The sequence below is a fragment of the Jatropha curcas genome, chromosome 6 (assembly GCF_041381405.1).
Source record: "Jatropha curcas cultivar XTBG-Jc1 chromosome 6, XTBG_Jcur_1.0, whole genome shotgun sequence".
In the NCBI taxonomy this organism is placed as follows: Eukaryota; Viridiplantae; Streptophyta; class Magnoliopsida; order Malpighiales; family Euphorbiaceae; genus Jatropha; species Jatropha curcas.
This window is the reverse complement of record NC_143156.1, coordinates 22,291,614-22,317,041: the sequence shown is the minus strand read 5'-3', so window position 1 is coordinate 22,317,041 and position 25,428 is coordinate 22,291,614. Positions and strand designations below refer to the sequence as shown.

General features: G+C 38.5%; 2 protein-coding genes across 2 annotated transcripts; both read right to left on the bottom strand.

Annotated features, from left to right (window-relative positions):
* Nucleotides 1-19,803: 19,803 nt before the first annotated feature.
* Nucleotides 19,804-20,557, bottom strand: LOC149495719 (uncharacterized). Its single transcript, XM_089723549.1, has 2 exons — nucleotides 20,477-20,557; nucleotides 19,804-20,372 (listed from the first exon to the last, which is right to left on the bottom strand). Exons 1-2 carry the CDS (start codon nucleotides 20,552-20,554, stop codon nucleotides 19,839-19,841), a joined length of 612 nt encoding a protein of 203 aa, XP_089579675.1. The 5' UTR covers nucleotides 20,555-20,557; the 3' UTR covers nucleotides 19,804-19,838.
* Nucleotides 20,558-20,649: 92 nt separating this feature from the next.
* Nucleotides 20,650-21,734, bottom strand: LOC149495718 (uncharacterized). The gene is made up of 4 exons (XM_089723242.1): nucleotides 21,422-21,734; nucleotides 21,298-21,340; nucleotides 21,060-21,186; nucleotides 20,650-20,967 (listed from the first exon to the last, which is right to left on the bottom strand). Exons 1-4 carry the CDS (start codon nucleotides 21,732-21,734, stop codon nucleotides 20,650-20,652), a joined length of 801 nt encoding a protein of 266 aa, XP_089579368.1.
* Nucleotides 21,735-25,428: the final 3,694 nt, after the last annotated feature.

Below are 25,428 nucleotides of genomic sequence, written 5' to 3'. Positions count from 1 at the left end.
CCATCCGGTTAGGAGAAATCTCTATCCTCCAGTCGTCATATAATTCGATCGGACGAGTGCCAAACGGGATTTCGTAGATCACTGAAAAATCCGCAGGGGTCATTGTCAACTCGCCCCAAGAAAAATGGAATGTATTAGTGGTGTCCCACCATCTCTCGGCCAAGGCGCACAGTAATTCCTTGTGACTGCTCCGGCCTATGTCATGATGCCTCAGGTAACCTAAATGGGACGGACTGATAATCGCCCCAATCGGATGATTAGGATCAAATATCTCGAGCGGGATTTCAGACATGGAGGTCTCACCCACATCCACTTTGACACGAGGGTCCTGAAAAGGTAAGGCAATCTAAGAGTTATTCCTCAGTTCTTTACTAAGGATAATATCTTAGTCCCACCCTAGCATGCATACTAATAAAAAGCAATATGCCAAAAAAAAAAAAAAAATCCGGCCACAGAGGCCCGAAAATTCACATTCAGGCCATAGAGGCCTCAAAATTCGCCATTCGGCCACAGAGGCCTGAAAATTCACAATTCGGCCACAGAGGCCCAAAAATTGACAGAACGGCCACGAAGGCCAAACAATCCACAAATCGGCCACAGAGGCCCAAAATTCACGATTCGGCCTAAAGCCCAAAAATTCCCAATTTTGACCCCTAGGGCCCAAAAATGTATAATAAGTAATAATAATACAATAAAAGCGAAAGCGGGCTTACCTGGGCAAAGACGTCAGTCACGGAGGCATGAGTATTAGCATCCACCGTAAGATTGACTTCTTCAAGGGAAATTCCTAGAGAACCTAGAAAATCCTCACCACTGAGATCCGAGGAAGCCATAGAGAGAGGAAGTTCGAAGCCTTGAAGATTGAGAGAATTTGAAGAGAGCTCTTTAAATTGAAGAGTTTAGAATGAATGGAAATGAAAATTTCAAGCTATTTATAAGCAAATGGCTAAAGCACGGGTCTTTTAGACGCGTCCGATTTTCGCCTTCAAAATTTGTGTTTCAGACAACCACCGACTCCCATAAATCATTTTTATGATCGCCGGTGGGGGGCAACTGTGAATACTCAAATTTTGAGGCTTGAAAAGCCTGTTTTTCTAGACTACAGACACTCCGATCGGACCGAAGGCCATTTTGGAAGTTCACCGAAAGTATGCCAATATGGTACTTAAAACGTCCGGAATGTCGCGAGGATCGCGGAACAGGTCCCGGAATATTTTTCGGAGATCCAAAACTCCTGAAAACCCCTCTGAAGCGAAAGGCCCAAGGGGCAGCCGCCGGAGGCCCAATTCTGGTGCTGCCAGAGGCCCAATTCTGGTGCCGACGGCACCGGCGGCACCTGCCACCGAATGCCCAATTCTGCCTATAAAAATGGCTTCTGGGTCTTCATTTTGGCCACTCCTGTCTGTGTTGACGGACGATTTTTCTCCCTCACGCTTTTGCGATTCTTTTACCGCTTCTTGCATTTTTAATTCAGTCTTTATTTTTTTTATGTTGTGATACTTTGGCCACTAAAATTAAACAAATTCTAATTAATTAATTAATATTTCCCGAACGAGGAGCTTAACCTGGAGCTAAGAAGCGGTCGTCGATTAAATCAGGTACATAAACGAAACTCTGCTCATTTAATTTTAGCACTTCATGCATATTTCTCTTCTACTCTTAATAATTCTACAACTGCATAAATGCATTCATGTCATTATTTAGGTAAATAAACTACCTTAATTAAGCACAATTAAATTTAAATGCCCGGTTAATTAATAATCGTGGCGTTAGATCTTAAATCCGACAATTTTGGCTAAAGAATCTAGTTAATTAATAACTACGGTTCAATCGCCTTATTTCGAACAAATCTGGCTTAAGTCCAATTAATTGATAATTGTGGCTAAAAGCTTTAATCAATCGCGTTTTGGCAACAAATTGCCTACAGTTTAATCAATTACACTTTGGCAACAAATTGCCTACGGTTTAATCAATTTTTGGCAAACAAATCGCCTATAAATAAGATTAACCATTTTTAGCGACAAATCGCTTAAATCAATTTTTTGACATAATACCTTGAATTAATCAACCAATTTTCGGCTAAAAGCCTTAAAATCAATCATTTTTGCGATAATCGCCCGATCATGTCATTTTGGCAAACAAATTGCCTAAATCAACACATTTTGGCCAAAGGTCTTAAATCAATCAATTTCGGCGACAATCGCCCAATCAACACTTTTAGCAAACAAATTGCCTAAACCAACTCATTTTGGCTAAAAGCCTTAAAATCGAATAATTTCGGCAAAATGCCTTAAAATCAACCATTTTCGGCTCAAAGCCTTAAAATCGATCAATTTTGGCTAAAAGCCTTAAAATCAATCATTTTGGCGACAATCGCCCGATCACGTCATTTTGGCAAACAAATTGCCTAAATCAACACATTTTGGCCAAAGGCCTTAAATCAATCAATTTCGGCGACAATCGCCCAATCAACACTTTTGGCAAACAAATTGCCTAAATCAACACATTTCGGCCAAAGGCCTTAAATCAATCAATTTCGGCGACAATCGCCCAATCAACACTTTTGGCAAACAAATTGCCTAAATCAACTCATTTCGGCAAAATGCCTTAAAATCAACCATTTTCGGCTCAAAGCCTTAAAATCAATCATTTTGGCGACAAATCGCCCGACAAAATCAATTTCGGCAATAATAAGCCCAAACATCAATTTTGGCAATAATAAGCCCAAATATCAACTTTGGCGACAAATCGCCCGACAACCATTTTTGGCACAAATGCTTTAAAACCAACATTTTTGGCGACGAACGCCTAATCGAATCAATCGATCCTTTGGCAAAATGCCTAAACAAACATGCACAAAGCATACACACACTCATGCATTAAACATACACCTTCAAAGCCCTTCAAAGAAGGCCTATCGAACTACGTTGACTTTGATCTTCCATTCAAACGGAAGTACGTAGGCACGTTTGGGATTTAACCTCGAGCGGCAAGTCGAAATCATCAAAATCACTCAAACATTTCATTAATCCATCATTTACCTTGCAAAGCATTCATTCATCGGTTAGTTTATCGGTTTAAAATCGACATTTTTGGCAAAATGCCTCAAAATCAATCATTTTCGGTTTAAAACCGTAAAATCAACCATTTTAGCGACAAATCGCTTAAAATCGACATTTTTGGCAAAATGCCTCAAAATCAATCATTTTCGGTTTAAAACCGTAAAATCAACCATTTTAGCGACAAATCGCTTAAAATCGACATTTTTGGCAAAATGCCTTAAAATCAATCTTTTAAGCGACAAATCGTTTAAATGAACCATTTTGGCACAAATGCCTAAATCAATCAATTTTTGGCAAAATGCCTAAACAAAATGCACAAAGCATACACACACTCATGCACAAAGCATACACACTCATGCACAAAGCATACACACTCATGCACAAAGCATACACACCCATGCATTAAGCATATCATTCAAAGCCCTCTAAAAGAGGCCTATCGAACTACGTTGACTTTGATCTTCCATTCAAACGGAAGTACGTAGGCACGTTCGGGATTTCACCCCGGGTGGCAAGTCGAAATCATCAAAATCACTCAAACATTTCATTAATCCATCATTTACCTTGCAAAGCATTCATTCATCGGTTAGTTTATCGGCATGACATAGTCTCGGGATCCATCTCGGGTTCGTAGATTGTGCCTTAAACATTGGGATAATTAATCTAGTAACTAGGTTAATTAAAAATGGAGTCACTTAGGGTTTTTTCCTAGTTTACCCTTAAATAATTAAACAAGGTGGCGACTCACACACATCACGTGTATTTCTTCTCATTCATCATATGCATCACATGCTTATGACATTTGGGGAAGGGGTTCACACATTCACGTGCATTTCTGCCTTTAGTCACATGCATTCATATGCCTGTGTTTTCGGGGTAGGGGTTCACAATTCTAAACAGGGCTTTGGTAATAAGAAAACCAAATATTGGTTATTTTCATATCTTTGGTGCAAATGCTTTATTCTAGATAATAAGAAAAATCATCTTGCTAAATTTGATGCTAAATCTTATGAAGGTATTTTTCTGGGATATTCTAGTAACAGTAAAGCATATAGAGTATTTAATAAAAAGACTCTAGTTGTAGAAGAATCTATTCATGTTGTGTTTGATGAAACTGACTCTACATCTAGAACATTAGAAAGTGATGATGTTGTAGATTCTAATCCTGAAAAGCAGAATGAGCAATCAGAACAACTAGAACAGCCAGAAAGCGATCAGAACATCAATAGTCAGGCTGAACCAGAAATAGAACATGAAGATCAGAATATCGTTGAAAGTCAAATGCCAGAAACAGAAAATGAAGATACTCAATTACCAAAAGAATGGCGATTTCATAAGTATCATCCTCAAGAAGACATTATGGATAATCCCTCAGAAAAGATGATGACTAGAGCTCAACTTAGAAGATATTTTGGTAATGTTGCTTTCGTTTCTCAATTAGAACCTAAAAATTTAGAAGATGCTCAAAATGATGAAAGTTGGATTCTTGCTATACAAGAAGAGCTAAATCAATTTGAGATAAACCAAGTTTGGAAACTTGTTTCTAGACCTAAAAACCATTCTGTTATTGGGACAAAATGGGTGTTTAGAAATAAGCTTGATGAACATGGTAATGTTGTGAGAAATAAAGCAAGATTAGTGGCTCAAGGGTACAACCAAGAAGAAGGCATCGATTTTGATGAGACCTTTGCCCCGGTTGCTAGACTTGAGGCTATTAGAATGCTTTGTGCATTTGCGTGTTTTAAACACTTCATGTTGTATCAAATGGATATGAAAAGTGCTTTTCTAAACGGTTTTCTAAATGAGGAAGTGTATGTAGAACAACCTCCTGGTTTTGAAATTTTTGATAAACCTAATCATGTTTACAAACTTACTAAAGCTCTTTATGGTTTGAAGCAAGCTCCTAGAGCTTGGTATGAAAGGTTGAGTAAGTTTTTATTAGAAAATGGTTTTTCAAGAGGAAAGGTTGATACAACACTGTTTATTAAAAATAAAGCACATGACATTCTAGTTGTACAAATTTATGTTGATGACATAATCTTTAGTTCTACTAATGATCTTCTTTGTAAGGAATTTTCTAAGATTATGCAGGGTGAGTTCGAAATGAGTATGATGGGAGAATTAAACTTCTTCCTTGGACTTTAAATCAAACAATGTGAAAATGGAATTTTCATTAATCAAGAAAAATATACTAGAGAGTTGTTGAAATGATTCAAAATGGAAAATGCCAAGGTATGTAGTACACCAATGAGTCCATCGTCAAAATTAGAAAAAGATGAAAAAGGTAAGGACATGGATATCAAGCTGTTTAGAAGTATGATTGGTTCTTTGCTATATCTAACGGCAAGCAGACCAGACATACACTTTAGTGTTTGTCTATGTGCTAGATTTCAATCGTGTCCCAAATAATCTCATTTAATTGCTGTAAAAAGAATATTAAGATATCTTTGCGGAACTTCTAATCTGGGTCTGTGGTATTCTAAAGATGATACATTTGATCTTGTTGGGTATCGTGATTCTAATTTTGCAGGAAGCAGAATACATAGAAAAAGCACGTCTGGGACTTGTCAATTTCTGGGTAGCGCCCTTGTATCATGGTTTAGCAAGAAACAGACATCTGTTGCTCTTTCCACTGCAGAAGCAGAATATGTTGCTGCTGGAAGTTGTGTTGTACAAGTTCTATAGATCAAACAACAGTTGGCAGACTATGGACTGAAATTAGAAACAGTGCCAATCAAGTGTGACAACATAAGCGCCATCAATTTATCTAAGAATCCAGTTCAGCATTCTAGAACCAAGCAAACATCACTTCATACGTGATCATGTACAAAAAGGTGACATAGTAATTGAGTTCATTCCTACAGAAAAGCAATTGGCAGATATCTTTACTAAATCTTTGAATGAAAATCAATTCTGCTCAATTAGAAGAGAAGTCGGTATGTTAGTTCTAAACTCGTAACTTTAGAACTCTGTAGGTATGTTCTAAACTGCTTTCTATATTCGAGATTAGAACACTTGCAATGTTCTAATTTTTGCTCTGTGTGAAAAACGATTTTTGTCTAAAATGCAAATTGCCCTGATATGACCTTCTAATGTCATTATCAGAATCCTACTTTAGACTAAATCCAAAAACAGTTATTTTATTATGTGTGTTTTTGTCTTTAGTACTTTGGCGGTTTTATTATTTTATTCTCTTTATTTTTTTTTTTGTCGTTTTGAATTCCATTTAAAAAACTGCTCTTTATTTTGTCTTCCGCCACTTAAGTGTCTTTATTCTCCATTAACTGCTTTGTATTCTCTCTATCGTCTTCTTGCGAACCAAAACCCTAAGCTATTCTGAGTTTTGAAATTTGCAACAATGGCCGAATCTAGTTCCAACTCTTCATCCGACTCTCTAACTGAGCAAGAGCTTTAACTCCTGAAAAAGCTCTCAAAGAAATATGAACAAAAGGAGTCAAAAGAGAAAAAGTCAGAGGAGGAAACGAAGAAAAGAAAAATCGAAACTGCTACATCATAGAAACAGGTAGCAAGAGCACATGATAAAGGTAAATCAGTTCTTGCACCTTACCCTCTCATGCATTCTTATGTGATTGATTGGAAATTCTTTGGTAGTAATGAGTTTGAGTTTAAGGAACTCTTTGAGTTCCAAGGTTGGATGAATTTTTTGTCTTTGAATAAACTGTGCTATGAGAGTTTGGTTAAGGAATTTTATGGTTCTCTAAAAGTTAATGGGACAGAGTCGATCTCTGTCAAGCTTCAGGGTGAGACCAAAGAGCTATCGTACGCTGATTTTGGAAAAATTTTTGATGTGCCGAATGCTGGGTCTAGGGTGACAAAAATTAAGGATGTGTTTACGGTTAGCGATTATAAAAAGGAAGATTTTGTGAAGAAGATTGTGAAGAAGGGTTCTGCAGAGAAACAGGGTTCAATAGAATGTTCAAACATGACAGAGAGTATGAAATGGTTGTACAAGCTCATTGTACATTATATCTATCCCAAGAGCGCTTCACTGACGTATGTAAACCAGCTGGAGTTGTGCATAATGTGGCACATAGTTGATAAGAAACCCCTCAATCTATGTCACATTATTTTTGACAAGATACAGAACAATCCTAAAAAGCTGCCCTACGGTATGATTCTTACCCCAGTGTTTGAGTTCCTGGATGTTGATCTAGATGAGAATGATGGTCATTCTATTTCAAAGTTGGATAGCGGTTTTTGAAAATGAAGGATGAGGAAGGAGGAGAAGAAAGAAAAAGAAGAGAAGAAGGAGGAAGAAAAAGAAAAAGAAGAGAAGGGAAGAGAAGAAACTAAGAAAGGAAAGAAGAAAAGAGAAATTGGAAAAGTAAAGAAAGAAAAAGAAAGAATTGAGAAAGAAAAAGAGAGAAAAGAAGAGACTAAGAAGAAGAGAAAAGAAAAAGGAAAAGCAAAGTTAAGTGAAATTGATGAAGAAGAAAAGAAATCAGACGAGAAAGTAAGAGAAGAGGAAGAGAAGGTAGAAGAGAAAACAGAAGAAGAGAGATTGGAAGAAGAAACAGAAGAAGAAGAGGAATTAGAAGAAGAAAGAAAAGAAGAAACTGAAAAGAAGAGTGCTGGTGGGAAAGAAGAATTAGAAAAAGAAGAAACAGAAAAGGAGAAAGAGCATGGAAAGATGGAAAAAGGGAACAAAGTAGAGGAAGTTAGTGATACTAAAACTGAAAAGCTAGAAAGTAGTGATGAAGAGAAGACTACTAAGGATAAGACAGAGAAAGCATCTGAGTTGCTGTCGGCTCAAAGAAGTAGGGAAGTCATGCTGGGAAGAATAGAGAAGGAGCTAATAGAAGAGCATAACAAAGAACTTGATGAGGCAATACAGCATTGCCAGACTGTAATTGGACAGAATCAGTCTCTCACCAAGACTTTGGAAAGAATGAAGGATGTAAATACAAGGAAGTTAGCTACTCTCAGAGTAAAAGGAACACCCTACATCCCCTCCTCAGAGAAACCAAAGAACGTGAAGCACACTGCAAGAAAGCATAGGACTCATGGAAGAAAGCCTCCACTGCATCCATCTTCTAAAAGGCCAGAAAATTCTTCTGAGACTGCTCCAGCTCAGAATTTGAGGAGTTCTAAGAGACTTAGAACTGATTCTAAGCCTCTCTAATTTGTTTTTATGTGTTCTGAACAATTTATTTTTGCTTTATCTTTGTAGGATTATATCTTTGGAACTGTTTATTTTTCTTTATTTTGCTCTGATTTTGTCTAACCCTTTTGTATGATGACAAAAAGGGGGAGAACGCAGGTATTTTGGTGGTATTCTGAATATTTTGGTACGTACTTGGTAACCAAAATACTTATATCTGTGTTGATGTGTTGGTGTTTATTGCTTTCTATATGGTCTATTTTGTTGAGCTATATATTCTGTATGATAAGCTGAGTATTTTTAAAACTTAAATTCTTATTCTAACAATTGTTTTGCAGGTTGGACATAAGATCTTTTGTTCTATTTCAAATATCAGTTTCTATTCTATTTTTTTTTGCTCTGACCATATGTTCTGATTATTAGAACTTAGAACTTCTTGTCTATCTCTACTAGTTCTAATATATATGTGCTCTGATTATTAGAACTTAAAATGCCTTGCATATTTTTTGCTAGCTCTAAAATCAATTTCTAAAAATGCCTCCCTAGTTCTAATTTTCACAAAATAGTTTTACTGCATCTATTTAGGGGGAGCAAAATACATGTTCTAAATTGCTTCATATTAAAAATCTTTTGGCATGATTAGAACTTATATGCATAAAATTTAGGAGCAGCACATGTTTTTATGTTTGCTAAATTTATTGGTTTTGTTATCATCAAAAAGGGGGAGATTGTTGGCTCAAGGGTCAATTTCTAGATCTCGGATTTTGATGATTAACACAAAATAAATAAATCTAAATTATGTTATTTGTGCTAATATTATTTTATGCAGAATTTGTATGGAAAGAAATTGTACAAGACAAGTCCTACATTGAGTGTGAAGATATTCGAAGATCCTAGTGACTAGGTTTTTAGGACACTTTGTAGGATAGAGAGAAAATTCATATATGAGCACATAAATTAATTTTTCTCTCTCAAAAAAAATAATTTTCGAAAATTAGATTTTTCAAATAAATTCTTTTATTTGTTTTCGAAAAATATTCTTTAAAATCGAAATGATTTAATTTCCTAAAACTAAAGAGATTACGTCTCCAATGTTTTTGGTAATAAATCATACACTTTACTTTTCGAAAATATCTTTTGAAAATCTAAGAATACTTCAATTTATTCTCTTACCTTAAAAACGAAGGAAGAATCTTTTCATTTTTAGTAAGAACATCTTTCCGTAAAAATATTTTTCCATAAATGCTGCCGAAAATCTTTTGGTTAAAGGAAAGCAAAATCGTGTTTTATTCTCTTACCAAAAAGGATAAAATAAATTTTTGGTAACAAAGATTTTCGTAATCTTCTAAATAAGGAAAGCAAATATTCCGATTTCAAATAAGATATTCACTTTCCAAACGCAAGAGACACGATGCTCTCTATAAATAGGAGCTTTCACGTCTTGAGCTATTGGTGAAGTAAGAGTTTTCGTTTTAAGAGCATTCTCTCATTGATCAAATCTTTTTCTCTCAAAACTTACTCTCTACCCCAATTTTTCTTTTCATCTTTACACTTAACGTTTTTATCTTTAAAGAAGAAAAGAATTTTTACAACTACTTTAGAAAAACGGTTCTGTGTTCTAAACGATTTTCTAATCCGATAAACTGTTTTTCCTGTGCTTATATGTGCGTTTCTTTCTGTCTATTTAGAGTTTGTAATCTATAGTAGACAGGTTTTTATTTGATTAAGCATTTGTGTAATAGCTTGGGTGATAAGCTATTGGGAAAGAGGTTATCAAGCGACCTTCTCCTTGTGTGAGATTTTAATGCCTTGAATTGAGTTTCTGTACTCTGCAAAAAATAGAAAGGGTTGAGGTTAACTAGAACCTTTGGAAAATCTAGTGGGATAAAAGGGTAGATATAGGTGTTGATCTGTTGCCTTGTACTGTTGGTTTGTCTCTTTCCCTTGAAAAGAGATAACATAGTTAAGGATCTCAAGATGCGTCTTGGGGAGTGGATGTAGGCGAGTTAGTGCCGAACCACTATAAATCACTGTGTTGATCTTTTAATTTCTGAAGTTTGCTTGATACTGCTTTTATTACACTTCTGTTTATATTTTAGAAATGCTAAAGTTGAAAATGAATTTGTTGTTCTAAAAATGTAATAAGTCTTATCTTTTCTGAACATTAGAACTCTAGAATTCTGATAAGTGAATATACCATGTTCTAAACAGTTCTTCTATTCACAAGTATATTTCACTACTTTGGGTTTCTAATTAATTTTCTAAACTTTATGAGGAAGTTCAAATTACAATAGCTTTCCATCATAAAGCAGTTCTGATACTTGATTAAGGCTTTGTGAAGTAATTCTAATTTCAATAACTGTCTTTCACACAGTCTTATATGTTTTCTAAACTTTATGAGGAAGTTCTGAACTCTATAGCTTTCCGTCATAAAGAAGTTCTAATCTTGAATAAGACATTGTAAAGCAGCTCTAATCAATAGCTGCACTTTGCATTGTCTTTCTATCTTTTATGAATAGAACATTGTGAGATAGTTCTAATCCATATTCTATTCTCACGAGTTCTTTATTTTTCCGCTGCACTTAGAATTCTGTATTTTGTTTTAAAATTCTAAAATTTATATATGTTTTTAGAAAATCCAATTCACTCCCCCTCTTGGGTTGTGCCATTCATATACGGAACCCACAGGAAGATGACCAAATAGAACGAGCGAACAATAAGGAAGCAGATTCCATAGCCAAAGCTGTAGCTCAGGAAGAAGATTTACCAAGGGAAGTGATGATTGAACACCAAAACCAGCAGAGCTATGAGTCGAATGTAGTCCTTCTATCCTAACCTGACAACAATTGAATGAGTCCGATCATTGACTTCTTACATAATGATGCTCGACATAGCTATAGGCCAGAGGCAATCAAGCTTTGCAGGAAAGCGGTGAACTATGCAATGGCAAATGGAGAACTCTACAGGAGGTCAAAATCACACCCTTAGGCAAAGTGTCTAACTAAAGAAGAAGGTAATTACATCATACGAGAGACCCATGAAGGTGTTTGTGGGGCACATGAAGGATCAAAGGCTATGCTTAGAAAGATACTACTCCTAGGGTACTATTGCCTAACAATGAAGAAGGATGTTCGTCAGCATGTTCGCCATTGTATTGTTTGCCAAAAATATGATTGTGTACCCAGAATCATCCAAAGTTCATTCTACATCAATTCAACATCAAGTACCTTCGACCGTTGAATCATATTTAAGATCAAGTTGTTTCGATCCTTGAATCGTTCAATGATAATAAAGAGAAGAATCAGAGGATAATCTTCTTTGTAATAGGAGATTCCACACTACAGATTGTATCCACTTATTATCATAAATTCGATTAGTATTTTGTATTTTTTATTTCTAATTTTCAAGAACAAATTTTATGCTTATAGATTTCTAGTATGCACAGTGGGACCTCTCTACCTCTCATCTCTTCACTTTGCAAATCTCAAAGTTTTGACAAATCAGCCAAAAGATTCAATGACACCAAAGAAGATCACTGTCACCTCAAAGGCCGTATGAACTGGGGCTTTGAATTCTCTCAATGTCAGATCCACTATCGACTTGTGTCCTGATGCAAGTATCAAGACAAAGTCTGTCGCTAAAATCAATGTGAAGGCAACTCCTTTGCCTCAACAAGTTATTGTTGCTTCGCCAATTCTGATGGAGTCTGTTGAGAAAAGTGCTTCCCAAAAGTGGTCAACTGCTTCAACAACAAACTCTTCTGATGTCATGTCTGTTATGATGATGTGAATACTCAAATTTTAAGGCTAAAAAAAAAAGCCAGTTTTCTCGGCCGGGGCCGCCCTTAAAGGCAGCGGTAGCCGCTATCGTCGGCGGCTGCAGCCGCCGGCGACAGCGGCTGCAATTGTCTATGAATACCTCAATTTTGAGGCTCAAAGAGCCAATTTTTCCAGACTGCAAACAGTCCGGCCGGACCGGAGGTCATTCCAAAAGTTCACCGGAAGTGTGCCAATATGGTACTTGAAATGTCCGAAAAATTACGAAGATCACGAAACTGGTCTCGGAATATTTTTTGGAAGTCCGGGACTCCCGAAAAAGCCTCCGGAAAGAAAAAAAAGGCACGCATGTCCGCCCGCGGGGGTGGGCATGCCCACCCTCAAGGACGGACGCACCCGCCCTGCAAAGGCGGGCACGCCCGCCCAACCTGGGCGGACATGCCCGCCCAGCATGGGCGGGCACGCCCGCCCGGGGTGCGTTTTTTCTCTATAAAAGACGGCTCTGGGGCTCCGTTTTGAGACACTGAGTCTGTGTTGACGGACCTCTCTTCTCCCTTTACGCTCTTTGCGATTCTTTTATCGCTTTCTGCATTCTTTATTTTATTTTATTTTATGTTATTCTGCTTTCATTTTTTTTTTCTTGCTTTACTAAGTGGCCATTAAAATTCCATTTTAATTAATATTTCCCTTAACGAGGAGCTTAACCTGGAGTTAAGAAGCGGTCGGAGATTAAATCAGGTACATAAACTAGACTACGCTTATTTAATTTTAGCACTTCATGCATGCTTCTTTTCTACTCCTCTTAACTCTATAACTGCATGAATGCATCCATATCATCCACTAGGCAAATAAATTGCCTCAATCAAATAAAGATTAAGCTTAAATGCCCGATTAATTAATAATCGTGGTATTAAAACTTAAATCTGACATTATTGGCTAAAGAAGCCTAGTTAATCAATAACTATGGTGAAATTGCCTTTATTTCAAACAGTTCTTGGCCTAAGTCCAGTTAATCAATGATTGTGACTAAAAGGTCCTACTTAAACACGTTTTTTTTATGGCAATAAATTGCCTATATTTCAATTTAATTAATCACTTTAGGCAAACAAATTGCTTGTAAGTGAAAAGTTGATCTTTATAGCGACAAATCGCTTAAATCAATAATTTGGATAAAAAGCCTTTAAATAATCACTTTAAGCAAATAAATTGCTTATAAGTGAAAATTAATCTCTTTTATAGCGACAAATCGCTTAAATCAATTTCTTTTGGCTAAAAGCCTTGAATCAACCTTTGGCAACAATTGCCTAAATCAATTCATTTTGGCTAAAAAGCCTTAAATCATTCAATTTTGGCGACAATCGCCTAGACAATCAATCTTTTGGCAATAATAAGCCCAATTAATCTTTGGCAAGCAAATAAGCCCAACTTATCTTTTGGCAAGAATAAGCCCAAATCCTTTCTTTTGGCAAAAAGCCTCAAATCAACATTTTGGCACCAAGTGCCTGAAACAATCAATTCTTTGGCAAAATGCCTAAACAAAAATGCACAAAGCATACGCACACTCATGCATAAAGCATCCCATCTAAAGCCCTCTAGAAGAGGCCTATCGAACTACGTTGACTTTGATCTTCCATTCAAACGGAAGTACGTAGGCACGTTCGGGATTTAACCCCGAGCGGCAAGTCGCAATCATTCAAACTCACTTAAACATTCCATTGGTCCAATCATCTTGCAAAGCATTCATTTTTTGGTTAGTTTCATCAGCATGACATAGTCTCGGGATCCACCTCAGGTTCGAAGACCATGCCTTAGACATTGGGTAATTAATCTAGTAACTAGGTTAATTAAAATTAGAGTCACTTAGGGTTTTTTCCTAGTTTACCCTAAAATAATTAAACAAGGTGGCGACTCACACATCACGTGCATTTCTTCTCATTCATCATATGCATTACATGCCTATGTGTTTTTGGGGGAGGGGTTCACAGTTTGGCGACTTCACTGGGGACTTATGCAATCTTTTTGCATAAAGAGGACTACAATTGTTGTGTAAACTAACCTGCCCTTCTTTAGGGTATTATTTACTATGCTTTGTTTTGCAGGGTACCCTAACAGAAAAAATCCAGTATTCTTTCTTTAAGAATACGGGATAAGGAGAATTTGAACTTGATTGTACAACTAAATTAAAACATTTTTAATTTGTTGATTTGCACGATTGAGAATCTTTTTCTCCATTGCACAAAAAATGAATTTCAAATGAATTTCTTCTCTCTCTGTTCAAAGTTCTGAGTCTGGATAGCAAGTAGCGCTGATCGGCAGGTCTCTTTGATTATGTCGACGGACAGCCAAAGCGTCCTCCTTGTTACCGCAAACCATCCCTAATCCTTTTGGGGGTGGCCCATGAGTATGCGTACCATTGGACCCACGCGAAACTCTTTGTTTCACATGTGGTTAGGTATATCTATACTCAAGGTTCAAGGGTCCCTTATAAGCCAATTCTCTATTTGTATCATAGCCTATAGAACCTATCCTTTAGGACTGTATGCGCCCAATGATGCTGAATCATTCCATTAAAAATGAATTATGTTGTGATGTTGTGCGCATTCACGCATTCATCCCATACTTCACAAAAAAAAAACATTTCATTTCAAAAGCTGAAAAATCACATTTTTGGTCCCTGAGACCTGAAAAATTACATTTTGGCCCCGAAGGCCCAAAAATTCTCATTTTGGCCCCTAAGGCCCAAAAATTCTCAATTTGGCCCCTAAGGCCCAAAAAATTCTCAATTTGGCCCCGAAGGCCCAAAAAATTCTCAATTTGGCCCCTGAGGCCCAAAAATTCCCAATTTGGCCACAGAGGCCCAAAAATTCACAATTTGGCCCTTAAGGCCCAAAAATTCTCAATTTGGCCACAGAGGCCCAAAAATTCACAATTTGGCCCCTAAGGCCCAAAAATTCTCAATTTGGCCCCTGAGGCCCAAAAATTTCCAATTTGGCCACAGAGGCCCAAAAATTCTCAATTTGGCCCTTAAGGCCCAGAAGTTCACATTCTTGGCCGCAGAGGCCCAAAAATTCCCAATTTGGCCTAAGGCCCAAAAATTCACATTTTGGCCCCTAAGGCCCAATTTTTTTTTTTTTTTTCTTGAGAACTTAGGGCCTTTCGAAAAGTCGAGGTGTCCAGCCCTAAGCACTCCACCTTACATATCACACCCCATTGGGTCCTACCCTAGGTGTCCTAGCATACCAACACTACCCTACCTCACATAACCTATGAAAACACCTTATATAGGATAGTCTAATCATTTTGACTATGTCCTTTTACAGGTACCCCTCCAAAGATCACCTGTACCCGAAACACCAACTGAGCTCTCACCCACAAGTCCAACAACCCCGACTGCACCAATGGCATCACTCACTGACATCCAAAACCTCATCGAACAACTGGAAGCCAGAATGGAGGCTAGAATGAATGAGGCATTGGCTGCCCAGAGGACTGTCCTAATAGCTGAACTAGGCGGTGGTAATGGAAATGGGGCTTCCGCCGGGGGAAGTGGACCTACTACCTCTAATCAGGGTCCTGCTGCTGAACCAACAAACCCTGCCCTTAACCTGGATGACATGCCCTCCAGAACTGCTTCTGAGCTGGAAGCTCAGAAAATGAGAGAAAAACTAGAACTCCTGGAAAGGTCTATTACTGCTCTTAAGACACACAAGGAAGTAGTGGACATGGACTCCTTGTCCTTGTTCCCTGAAGCAAGACTGCCCACGAAGTTCAAAATGCCCAACATGGACAAGTTTGATGGAACCACTTGTCCCAAAACGCACCTGAAAATGTATGTGGGTGCCGTCAACCCGTTTGGCCTGAACAGCGAGCTCCTTGCTCAGTTGTTTCAACAATCACTCACTGGTGCTGCTTTGAGATGGTTTGTCAGCCTAGACCGGTCTAAAATGAAGACCTGGGAAGACATCTGTAATGCGTTTAATACGCAATACCATTATAATATCGAAGTGGATGTTACCCGGAGGGAGCTGGAAACCACTAGACAAAAGAAAAATGAGCCCTTCTCCTCGTTCCTTTCGAGGTGGAGAGCCAAAGCTGCTCAAATGATCAACCGACCCTCTGAACAAGAACAAGTTGACATAATAATCAAGAATTTACTGCCTGTCTACCAGTCACAGCTTCAAACACAGTACTTGCCTACGTTCCAATCGCTCATTGCGACTGCAACTAAGGTGGAAGACTTAATCCAGTTGGGTCAACTCAAAGAATACTCATACAAGAAGCAGAATCATGCTGGGTCCAGTGAGACAAATGAAATAGCCAGTATAATCCCCACGAATCCTTTACGTGTTGGGAATTTGGGAAGCAATCAGCCAAGGAGGCAATATACTGATCTCGGCATGCCAATCCTTTTGGTGTTCCGAGAAGCAGTGAAAGCAAATTTACTGAAGCCCTTAGAAGCAAGGCCATTACCAAACCCCCTGCCCCGGAATTTCAAAGCCAATGAATACTGTGAGTACCATCAAGGACATGGGCATAAGACCGAATCATGTTGGACTTTGAAAAACCGTCTACAAGACTTGGTTGACAATGGGTCCATCATCCCCAAGAGCAAGCTGAATATCAACCAATCCCTTGCCTAACCATGGGATTAATGCAAAAAAAATTGCTGAACAAGAATCGTTCGATCCTTTCGAACTTTTCTTAGAAATGAATGAAGTTTGTGTCTGAGAAGGTTGAGATCAAACCTCCAAAAGAACAAAGGAATTGTTCAAGACCAACAACAACATGTCTGATCGATTTAAGCATCGAGAAGAACAAAGTCACTTCAGTCAATCCAATCCTAGTCCATCACAGTTTACCTGGAGTCTATCTTTTAGGGTCTAGTCTTTTCTTTTCATTTTCATTTCCATTCAAGTTTTCATTTGTAAATCTAAGTGTCTTTTGTACACAAATGTTGTTTTATCAATAAAAAGGGAGCAGTTTACGTTCCAAACCATGTTTATACTCTTTCCTTTCCTGTGAAAGCAAAAAAAATCGAAAAAATAATAAAAAATGATGATAAAAAAAAAAAAGATAATAAAAATTGGCAAAGAAAAATGCATTCATCCTTTCATTTGCTCTGCATCAATCAAAGCTGGGGGCATCCTAAGAAGCACCGTCAAAAGGGAAGTTTTGAAGGGTAATCATGGAAAGGATCCAGCAAAGGGTACACAAGACTTCAAACAGTACCGAGGCAAAGCCGATTGAAGGGGTTAAGGCCAGAATGGTTTCTCCGAAAACCCAGGAATGGAAGATGCTCCGACAGAGAGGTGTCTGAATTTTGAGCTTAAAAGCGACAGAATAAAGAAGTTATTGGATTGGGTCTGCACGAAGTCGCAATGCAATCCATACACTACTCAAGTCATCTCAGAATCAAGTTGCCTCGAAATTCTTTATGGAGAGGCTGCTTCTAAACAAGCAAAAGAAAAAAATGGGTCAAAGGAACTTCTGCGTAAAAGAAAGAAATCAAGGACAAAGCTACAGGAAATCAAGTTGTCAAAAACGGGTCAACTGCAAGCTCTCCGTTAAATTCAAACCCATCAAGGGTAGATGACAAATCATTTCAGCCATAAGGACAAAGACCAAGCGGCTGCTCACATTTTGAAAAAGCAAGTTAAAAGAAGCAGTCATTTCCACAAATTGGATGACAACAAACACCTTGAAAATCAAGCGCCAAGCATGGCACAAGTACAAGTGTCCTTATAAACAAGGATCATTTCTCAAGGAAGAGTCTCCTCAAAATTCCTTATGGAGAGGAGAACCATTGAGGAATAAGTTTCAAATTCAGAGTAAGATAAAGTTCAAGAAAAGGAATCAAATTAACCTCAAGAATTCAAACATGGCGAAACCACAAACTCAAAGCATAAAAGCTTCTTCAACACTCAAGCCACTCAAGTTACCACCACAATGTGGGTATTCAAAACTCTTTGTGATGAATACAAGTCATATTTCAGTCAACCAGTGGTAAAACCACTACAACAATAAAGTCAGATTCGCCTAGAGCTCGAGTCAATAAGTTGATTCAACATCATCAAAGCCGGGAATGAATCCCGTAAAGACATCCAGCCGGGAATGAATCCCGCAAAGACATCAAGCCGGGAAGGAATCCCGCGAAGAAATCAAGTTAGAAATGAATTCTGCATCAACATCAAGTCGGGAAGGAATCCCGCAAAGACATCAAGCCGGGAAGGAATCCCGCGAAGAAATCAAGTCAGAAATGAATTCTGCATCAACATCAAGTCGGGAAGGAATCCCGCGAAGAAATCAAGCCGGGAAGAAATCCCGCGAAGAAATCAAGTCAGAAATAAATTCTGTATTAATATCAAGTCGGGAAAGAATCCCGAAGAAATCAAATCAGAAATGAATTCCACAATCAGCATTAAGTCGGAATTGGCTTTTGCCCCAACAGCAAGTCGGAAATAAATTCCGCACCGAGATGGAAAGGAATTCCGCACTAACATCAAGTCGGAGATGAAATTCGCACCAGCCAAGGACGAAGTTCACATCCCGAAAGGAACTACGAAAGACCTGATTCTCCCCATCCCCCGAAGAGTTCTTGGAGATACGTAGGCAGCCACAAAGGCGCGGTCACAAACATAAGTCTGCATCATAAAAAGCATTTTCTCTTTGCCAATATAAAATAAAATATATAATAAAAATAGTAAAAAAAAAAAGAGAAGAAAAGAAAAATAAAAGCTGGAGTTGAAAACCCGAAAGGGCGGCTTCAGGCAAGAATTGAGCCCGCTAGGCTGAAAACCCGAAAGGGCGGTCTAGGCAAAAGTTAGGGCAAAGAACCTGCTAGAGTCGAAAACTCGAAAGGGCGGCTACTAGGCAAAAGTTAAGGCCAAAAAACAAAAAAAAATTAAAAAAAAAAAGTGCTTTCATGAATTCTTTTAGAGAGTCAATTTTTTTGTAGGACAAACAGCAAAGTGTGTCCTTAAATCATTTTTCCAGGGATCACTGAGTTTCCTTCGAGTCAAAATCCACTACAAGACAAAATTTGAGTCTCTAAATCGAGTCTCCAATGGGTCTCTGAAATCAAGTCTCCATCACCAGTGGTCATTCCACAACGAGTCACAAAAATCGAGTCATTCTCAAAAGTTCGTTTTGAAAGAGTTACTCTTTGAGTCATTCCTCTAAAAAAAAGAGAGAGAGAGGAAAATGTCAATTCAATCCCCGGGATTTCCAAAACAATCCCTAAAAAAAAAAATGTCAAACATAATCACTACAAGAAATGCGCCATTTTGCGACCGATAAATCGATCGCAAAATGGCTCATATCGGTCGCAAAATTAATTTTGCGACCGATCTGAGACCGACATATGTCGGTCGCAAAATAGCTGGTCGCAAATTCATTTTGCGACCGATGGAATAATCGGTCGCAAATTTGCGACCGATATAATCGGTCGTAAACTTTAATAATCGGTCGCAAAATAAACGGTCGCAAATTTATTAAATCGGTCGCAAATCGGTCTCAAAAATCGGTCTAAAATCGGTCGCAAATAGGTCGTAAATTCGGTCTCAAATCGGTCGCAAAGCCGTCGTAAAATGTAATTTAAAATTGCAATTGTCGGTATCAAAGCGGTCGCAAATCGGTCGCAAAATTAAAAAAATAAAAAAAAAATAAATATTATTATAAAACCAAAATTTTTCCGCACCTGTGAAAATTGACATATATACATATATATCACACACGCAATTCAAGAACAATGTAAATTGTAATTTTTATTGTACTGAACAAATTAAAATATCAAAATACAAATAAAAAACTAGAACAATGTAAAATTGTAATTTTTATTGTACTGAACAAATTAAAATATCAATCAAATCAAATAAAAAACTAAAAAGGTCCAAAATCAAATCTATGCTGCTGCTCATCTGCAGGATCCGATGTCGGATCGGCGAGAGGAGTACCTGCTGGATGTGATGTAGCGGCAGGAGGGGTGACCAAGGTATCGTCTGCAGCATCGGGATCAAGAGCAGGAAGTGGCTGCTGCTGAGACGTCAAAACATGTCGGTCTGTAGCAGGCGCAGGATCAGAGGAGGAAGTACCAGCACGGGCCTCACCGGACAGCCGCAGGACATGCTCTCTAAGCTCTGCAATCTGTCTCTGCTGATCAGCAAGCTGAGCTCGTATATCATCATCGTACTGCGAGTCAGTGTGCTCCGGCTGTCGTGCTGCGCTGGCTGTAAAAGCGTGAGCTGCTGAGCCAGTGTAAAACTGTGATGCCTGAGACCCGATGCCGTATACCTTCCTCTTCTTCTCGCCCCCTACAGCCTCGAGATAAAGCGCTACCTCGTCAATCCTTGACTCAGCTTCGGATTCATCGGTCTGAGAAGTAACAATACGCTCCCGAGCTGTAGTATAATTCTCCTGAAAACAAAAAATTAATTAATCAATGCAATTGCAAGCTTTATTATATTCAACTTTGTACATATTCGCAATGATTAGAGGGAATATTATTCATTGTTACTTACATTGACGCTCAGCGCACGTCTGTCGACAAAGGTATTACGATCGTGGTCCTTCGTGTGAGTGTATCTAAATACCTCCATCGGTATGGGCTCACGACCTAATTCTTTAGCCTGCAATGAATTTTTATGCATGATATATTAATATATATAGTGTCCTTTCATTAAACATCAGTTTCTTATAAAGGTACTAGTTCACTTACTAATAATTGAGCTGTCTCTATAGCAGATATAGATCCGCCTGTGTGTCGCGAAGGTCCTGCTCCATCACCGCCAGTCTCACTGCGCCTGTTTTGTGCAAATATCTCCCGCTTTCTCTTGAATGCAGGATCCTCCCAAGCCTTTTGCCAGCTCTCCCATATCTCCTGAGACACGCACTGCTGCTTCTTACCGCTTTTTCTCATCCTATAGGTGAAGTCAGCGTATCGATCGGCGCATATCTTCTCCCAGGCTACTTTCAGCATAGCAGTAATGGCCTCGTCCCATATGAAATGTTTCTGCAAAAAAAATGAAATATAGCGTTTAAACACTAAGGATGTATCTTGAATTGTAAACATTGAATGATGATATAACTTAAACCAAAGAGTACCTGGAACTCCTCCCAATAAAAGTCTCTCGCCTCTTGTGGTACGGCATCCCATGTGTATCCTTCTTTATGCAGCTGTAGCTTGATTATCTTCAAAATTTGCCTCGCTGCTCGAGAAGATGGATATATGCTGAAAAAAAAAACATAAGTGAAATATAATTACACGAAAGTATCACAGTTATGAATAAGTACAAAATATAATTACAAAATATGCCTGCAGAAAATTTGAATAAGTACTTACTGTCCCGCTACCAAACTGAGGGTGATACGTGGATCGGATGAAGCTGCAAAAGAAATGACAAATGTTATAAATTTTTAGATAATTAATATATAATTAAAATGACAGTTATGACATTTATGATTACCTTGCACAGTAGGTGACTGTGCAGCTGGTGGAGTCTGTACTGGTGCAGAAGAGGAAGGAGCAGAAGAGGAAGGAGCAGAAGAGTGTGATGGCGGCAGTACTGGACGCTGAGCAGAGGATGAAGCCCCAGACGTACCTGAAGAAGGATGTGATGGCGGCAGTACTGCTCGCTGAGCAGATGACGAAGCCCCAGACGTACCTGACGAAGGACGAGGGATCGACCCTCCTCGTCCACGGGCACTGCGTCCAGGGCCATGACCTCCACGCGAACCACTGCCGGACGCGTCAGAATCAAACGGTTTGCCTCTAGCCATCTGTACTGCAGATATCAGAACCTAGATAAAATGAATTTATACAATTATATGAATTGTAGAACATGTGGTAAATATGAGTACACAAAGTGAATACCATTGAAATTCTTCATTAATAATATTAATTACATATACATTTATCAATTTGTAACAGTAAAATTTCTCTAAGTTTTAAGTGTCTTGAATATCATCTGCTTCCTCCTCCTCTTCATCAGCTTCCTCTTCTTCATATTCGTCTTCTGAGGTACCCATGATGATTTGATCTTCTTCCTCTTCATCATCTGATGGTCCTATTTCAACATAAGATCGGCTTTCATCATCCAATCTATCTGTTAAATCTTCAACAACTTGCATCGGTTGCTTTTCGACCCTAACTTCTTGAAATGCCTCCGATACTGCGAGTGAAGAAGATTGTTTCGTTTCAAGTGCATGAACAACTGATCTAGCCTTGATTTTACACACTGCCATCCAATCGCATCTATCTCGTTTAAACGATGGATATGGGACATAGTACATTTGTGCAGCTTGCATTGCCAAAACAAAAGGTTCATACTTTGTATATCTTCTTCTTTGATTAATATCAACCAGATTATACTTAGGATGAACCTTCGTGCCAATGTTTGGCGTAGGATCAAACCATTCACATTTGAATAAGATTGTGCACTTCATTGGTAGGCCTGGATATTCTAACTCCAAAACCTCAACCAATTTCCCATAAAAATCGGCAGACACGTCACTGTAGTTTGATCCCTTTATGCACACACCGCTGTTCATTGTCTTTCTGCTTCTCCCATAACCCTCAGTGTGAAACTTGTAACCGTTTACAAAGTAGCCAGAGTAGGCATTAGCAACCGGTAATGGCCCCTTTGCCAGATCCGTAATAAATCTATTACGAATATCGCTTTCCGAGCTTCGAGCCTATGGGAAATAGTAATGACATGAGTCAGATTTAATAAATGTACATTCCGTGTTGTGCACATTGAAAGTAACTTACATAATATTTGAACCAATCTGCAAATTCCGTGTCCAGCTTTGCATCAACTGCAGTATCAGTCAAATTGAGATTTTGAAGCCGCAGAAGATTGATATATTTCCTATTTATCAACGAACCATATTAGCATAAGTATCATTTAACAACGGCCCACGTCAAGTTTAGAATGTTTACATTATTTATACTTACTGTACATATGGTGTGATGTCTTCGCAATTCAATAAAATATAGGTTTGAGCCGCTTGTACCTCTGCATCAGTCAATCGTCTTTTTTTTGATTTACCAATCGTACGCCCAGGGTAGGTGAAAATTTTTAGATTTCCTTCAAACTCAGATTGAACACGATCTCCTCCGTCATCGTTACGTGGCACTCTCCGATGCTTGGTGAAAACATGTTGGTCAAAGTAGTGTGAACAGAATGTGGAAGCTTCTTCCACCAAATATGCATTGCAAATGGATCCTTCGACCTTTGCCTTATTGCGCACATTCTTTTTAATTTTCTGTAGGTGTCTGTGATTGTACAATGCCAATATGTTAGTATAAGTTCAAAAAAATGATGTAATCATTAGAATGAGATGTTAGTGAATCACCTCTCAAATGGATACATCCATCGATATTGTACCGGTCCTGCTAAACGACATTCATAGGGCAAATGAACCGGCAGATGTTCCATAGAATCAAAGAAGCCGGGTGGAAAAATTCGCTCCAACTTGCACATCACTATTGGGATTTCTCGCGCTAATTGGTCCATATCATCGCATCGGATAACAGTCATCGTCAATTCCTTGAAAAAGAGACTCAATTCTGTCATTGCTTCCCAAATTTTTCCTGGTAATAATTCCCGGAATGCCACAGGGATCAATCTTTGCATGAAAACATGACAGTCATGGCTTTTCATGCCAAACAGTCTGTACTTCCTCATGTCCACACATCTACCCATATTTGAACAGTAGCCATCTGGAAATCTTAATGATCGTAACCATTCGCACAATAATTGCCTTTGGGATTTATCTAAACAATAACATGCCTTCGGAAACTTACCAGTAAGTACAGATTGCTCGAGTTCTGGTCGACGACAAATTTCCTTCATGTCTGCTCTCGCTTTTGCATTGTCCTTGGTTTTCCCTTCAATGTTCATGACAGTGTTGAACAGATTTTCAAACACATTTTTTTCTATGTGCATGACATCAAGGTTATGACGGATAAGAAGTGAACTCCAGTATGGCAAATCCCAGAAAATGCTTCGCTTTTTCCACCCGCTATTCCTGCCAATTCTTGTATTTACCTCATCTGCACCAACCTCTGTAACTTTCATAAGCCCCAGATCTTCAATTTCTTGTAATATTTGTGCTCCTGACTTCACAGGTGGAGGGGGTTCAAAAATAGTTGTGTTCTTTCTAAAGCATTGTCGATTTCTCCTCCAAGGGTGAGATTCCGGTAAGAATTTGCGATGACAATCAAACCAACATTGTTTACCTCCATTCTTTAGTGTAAATGCATTAGTGTTTTCCATGCAGTGAGGACAAGCCAATTTGCCAGCCGTACTCCACCCAGATAACATTTCAAAAGCAGGAAAATCACTGATGGTCCAAAGCAAAGCAGCCCGCATTATGAAATTCTGATTGCTCGAAATATCGAATGTTTCAACCCCATATTCCCATAAATAATTAAGTTCGGCCATCAAAGGCTGCAGAAACACATCAATTTTATGTTTTGGATTAGTAGGCCCAGGAACAATAACACACAAAAACATATATTCATCTTTCATACACATTGTCGGTGGTAGATTATATGGTGTCACAATGATAGGCCATGATGAATATTGTTGTCCTGATTGGCCAAACGGCTGAAACCCATCAGTACAAAGCCCCAATCTCACGTTTCTCATTTCAGCAGCAAACAGAGGATGAATGTTATCAAAATGTTTCCACGCTTCAGAGTCTGACGGATGAGTCATTATACCATCCTCATATTCATGCAAAGCATGCCATGTCATGTGTTCAGCTGTCGCCTTTGATGCATATAACCTTTGAAGGCGAGGAACAAGAGGGAAATAATACATCTTCTTGAAAGCCTTCTCCCTTTGTACTCTACCAGTCCCTTGACCGCGCCGTTGATATCTTGGAAGATTACAAAACTTGCATTCTCTGAATTCCGAGTCAACACCCCAGAATATCATACAATTATTACGGCAGCAATCAATCTTTTCTACCGGTAGTCCCAATCCCCGAACTAATTTTTTTGTCTGATAAAAATTATCAACCATTGAATGGCCTTCAGGCAACATTTCTTTTGCTAACTGAACGAAATCATCGTAACACCTTTCTGAAAAATGGTGCTCTGCTTTCATGTGCAGTAATCGTGCAACAACAGACAGAACAGAATGATTCTTGCATCCAGGCCACAGTTCAATGTTAGCTGCACTTAGCATGTCAAACAATTGTTCTGCTGCTACATTTGGCGATTCCTCCATATTATCCCAATCAAATTGTACTCTACTCGCATCGATTACCATATCATTGCATTGATTACCATACAGAAATTGATAAGGCTGAACTTCTAAACTTACCAGAATGGAGTGGCCTGACCCACTGGCAACTTGAGCTTCACCATGATGTATCCATTCGTAATAATTTTCCACGAACCCATTTTTGCACAAATGAAGTTTCACTGTATCGATGTCTAAGAAGGCTCGATTTCGACACT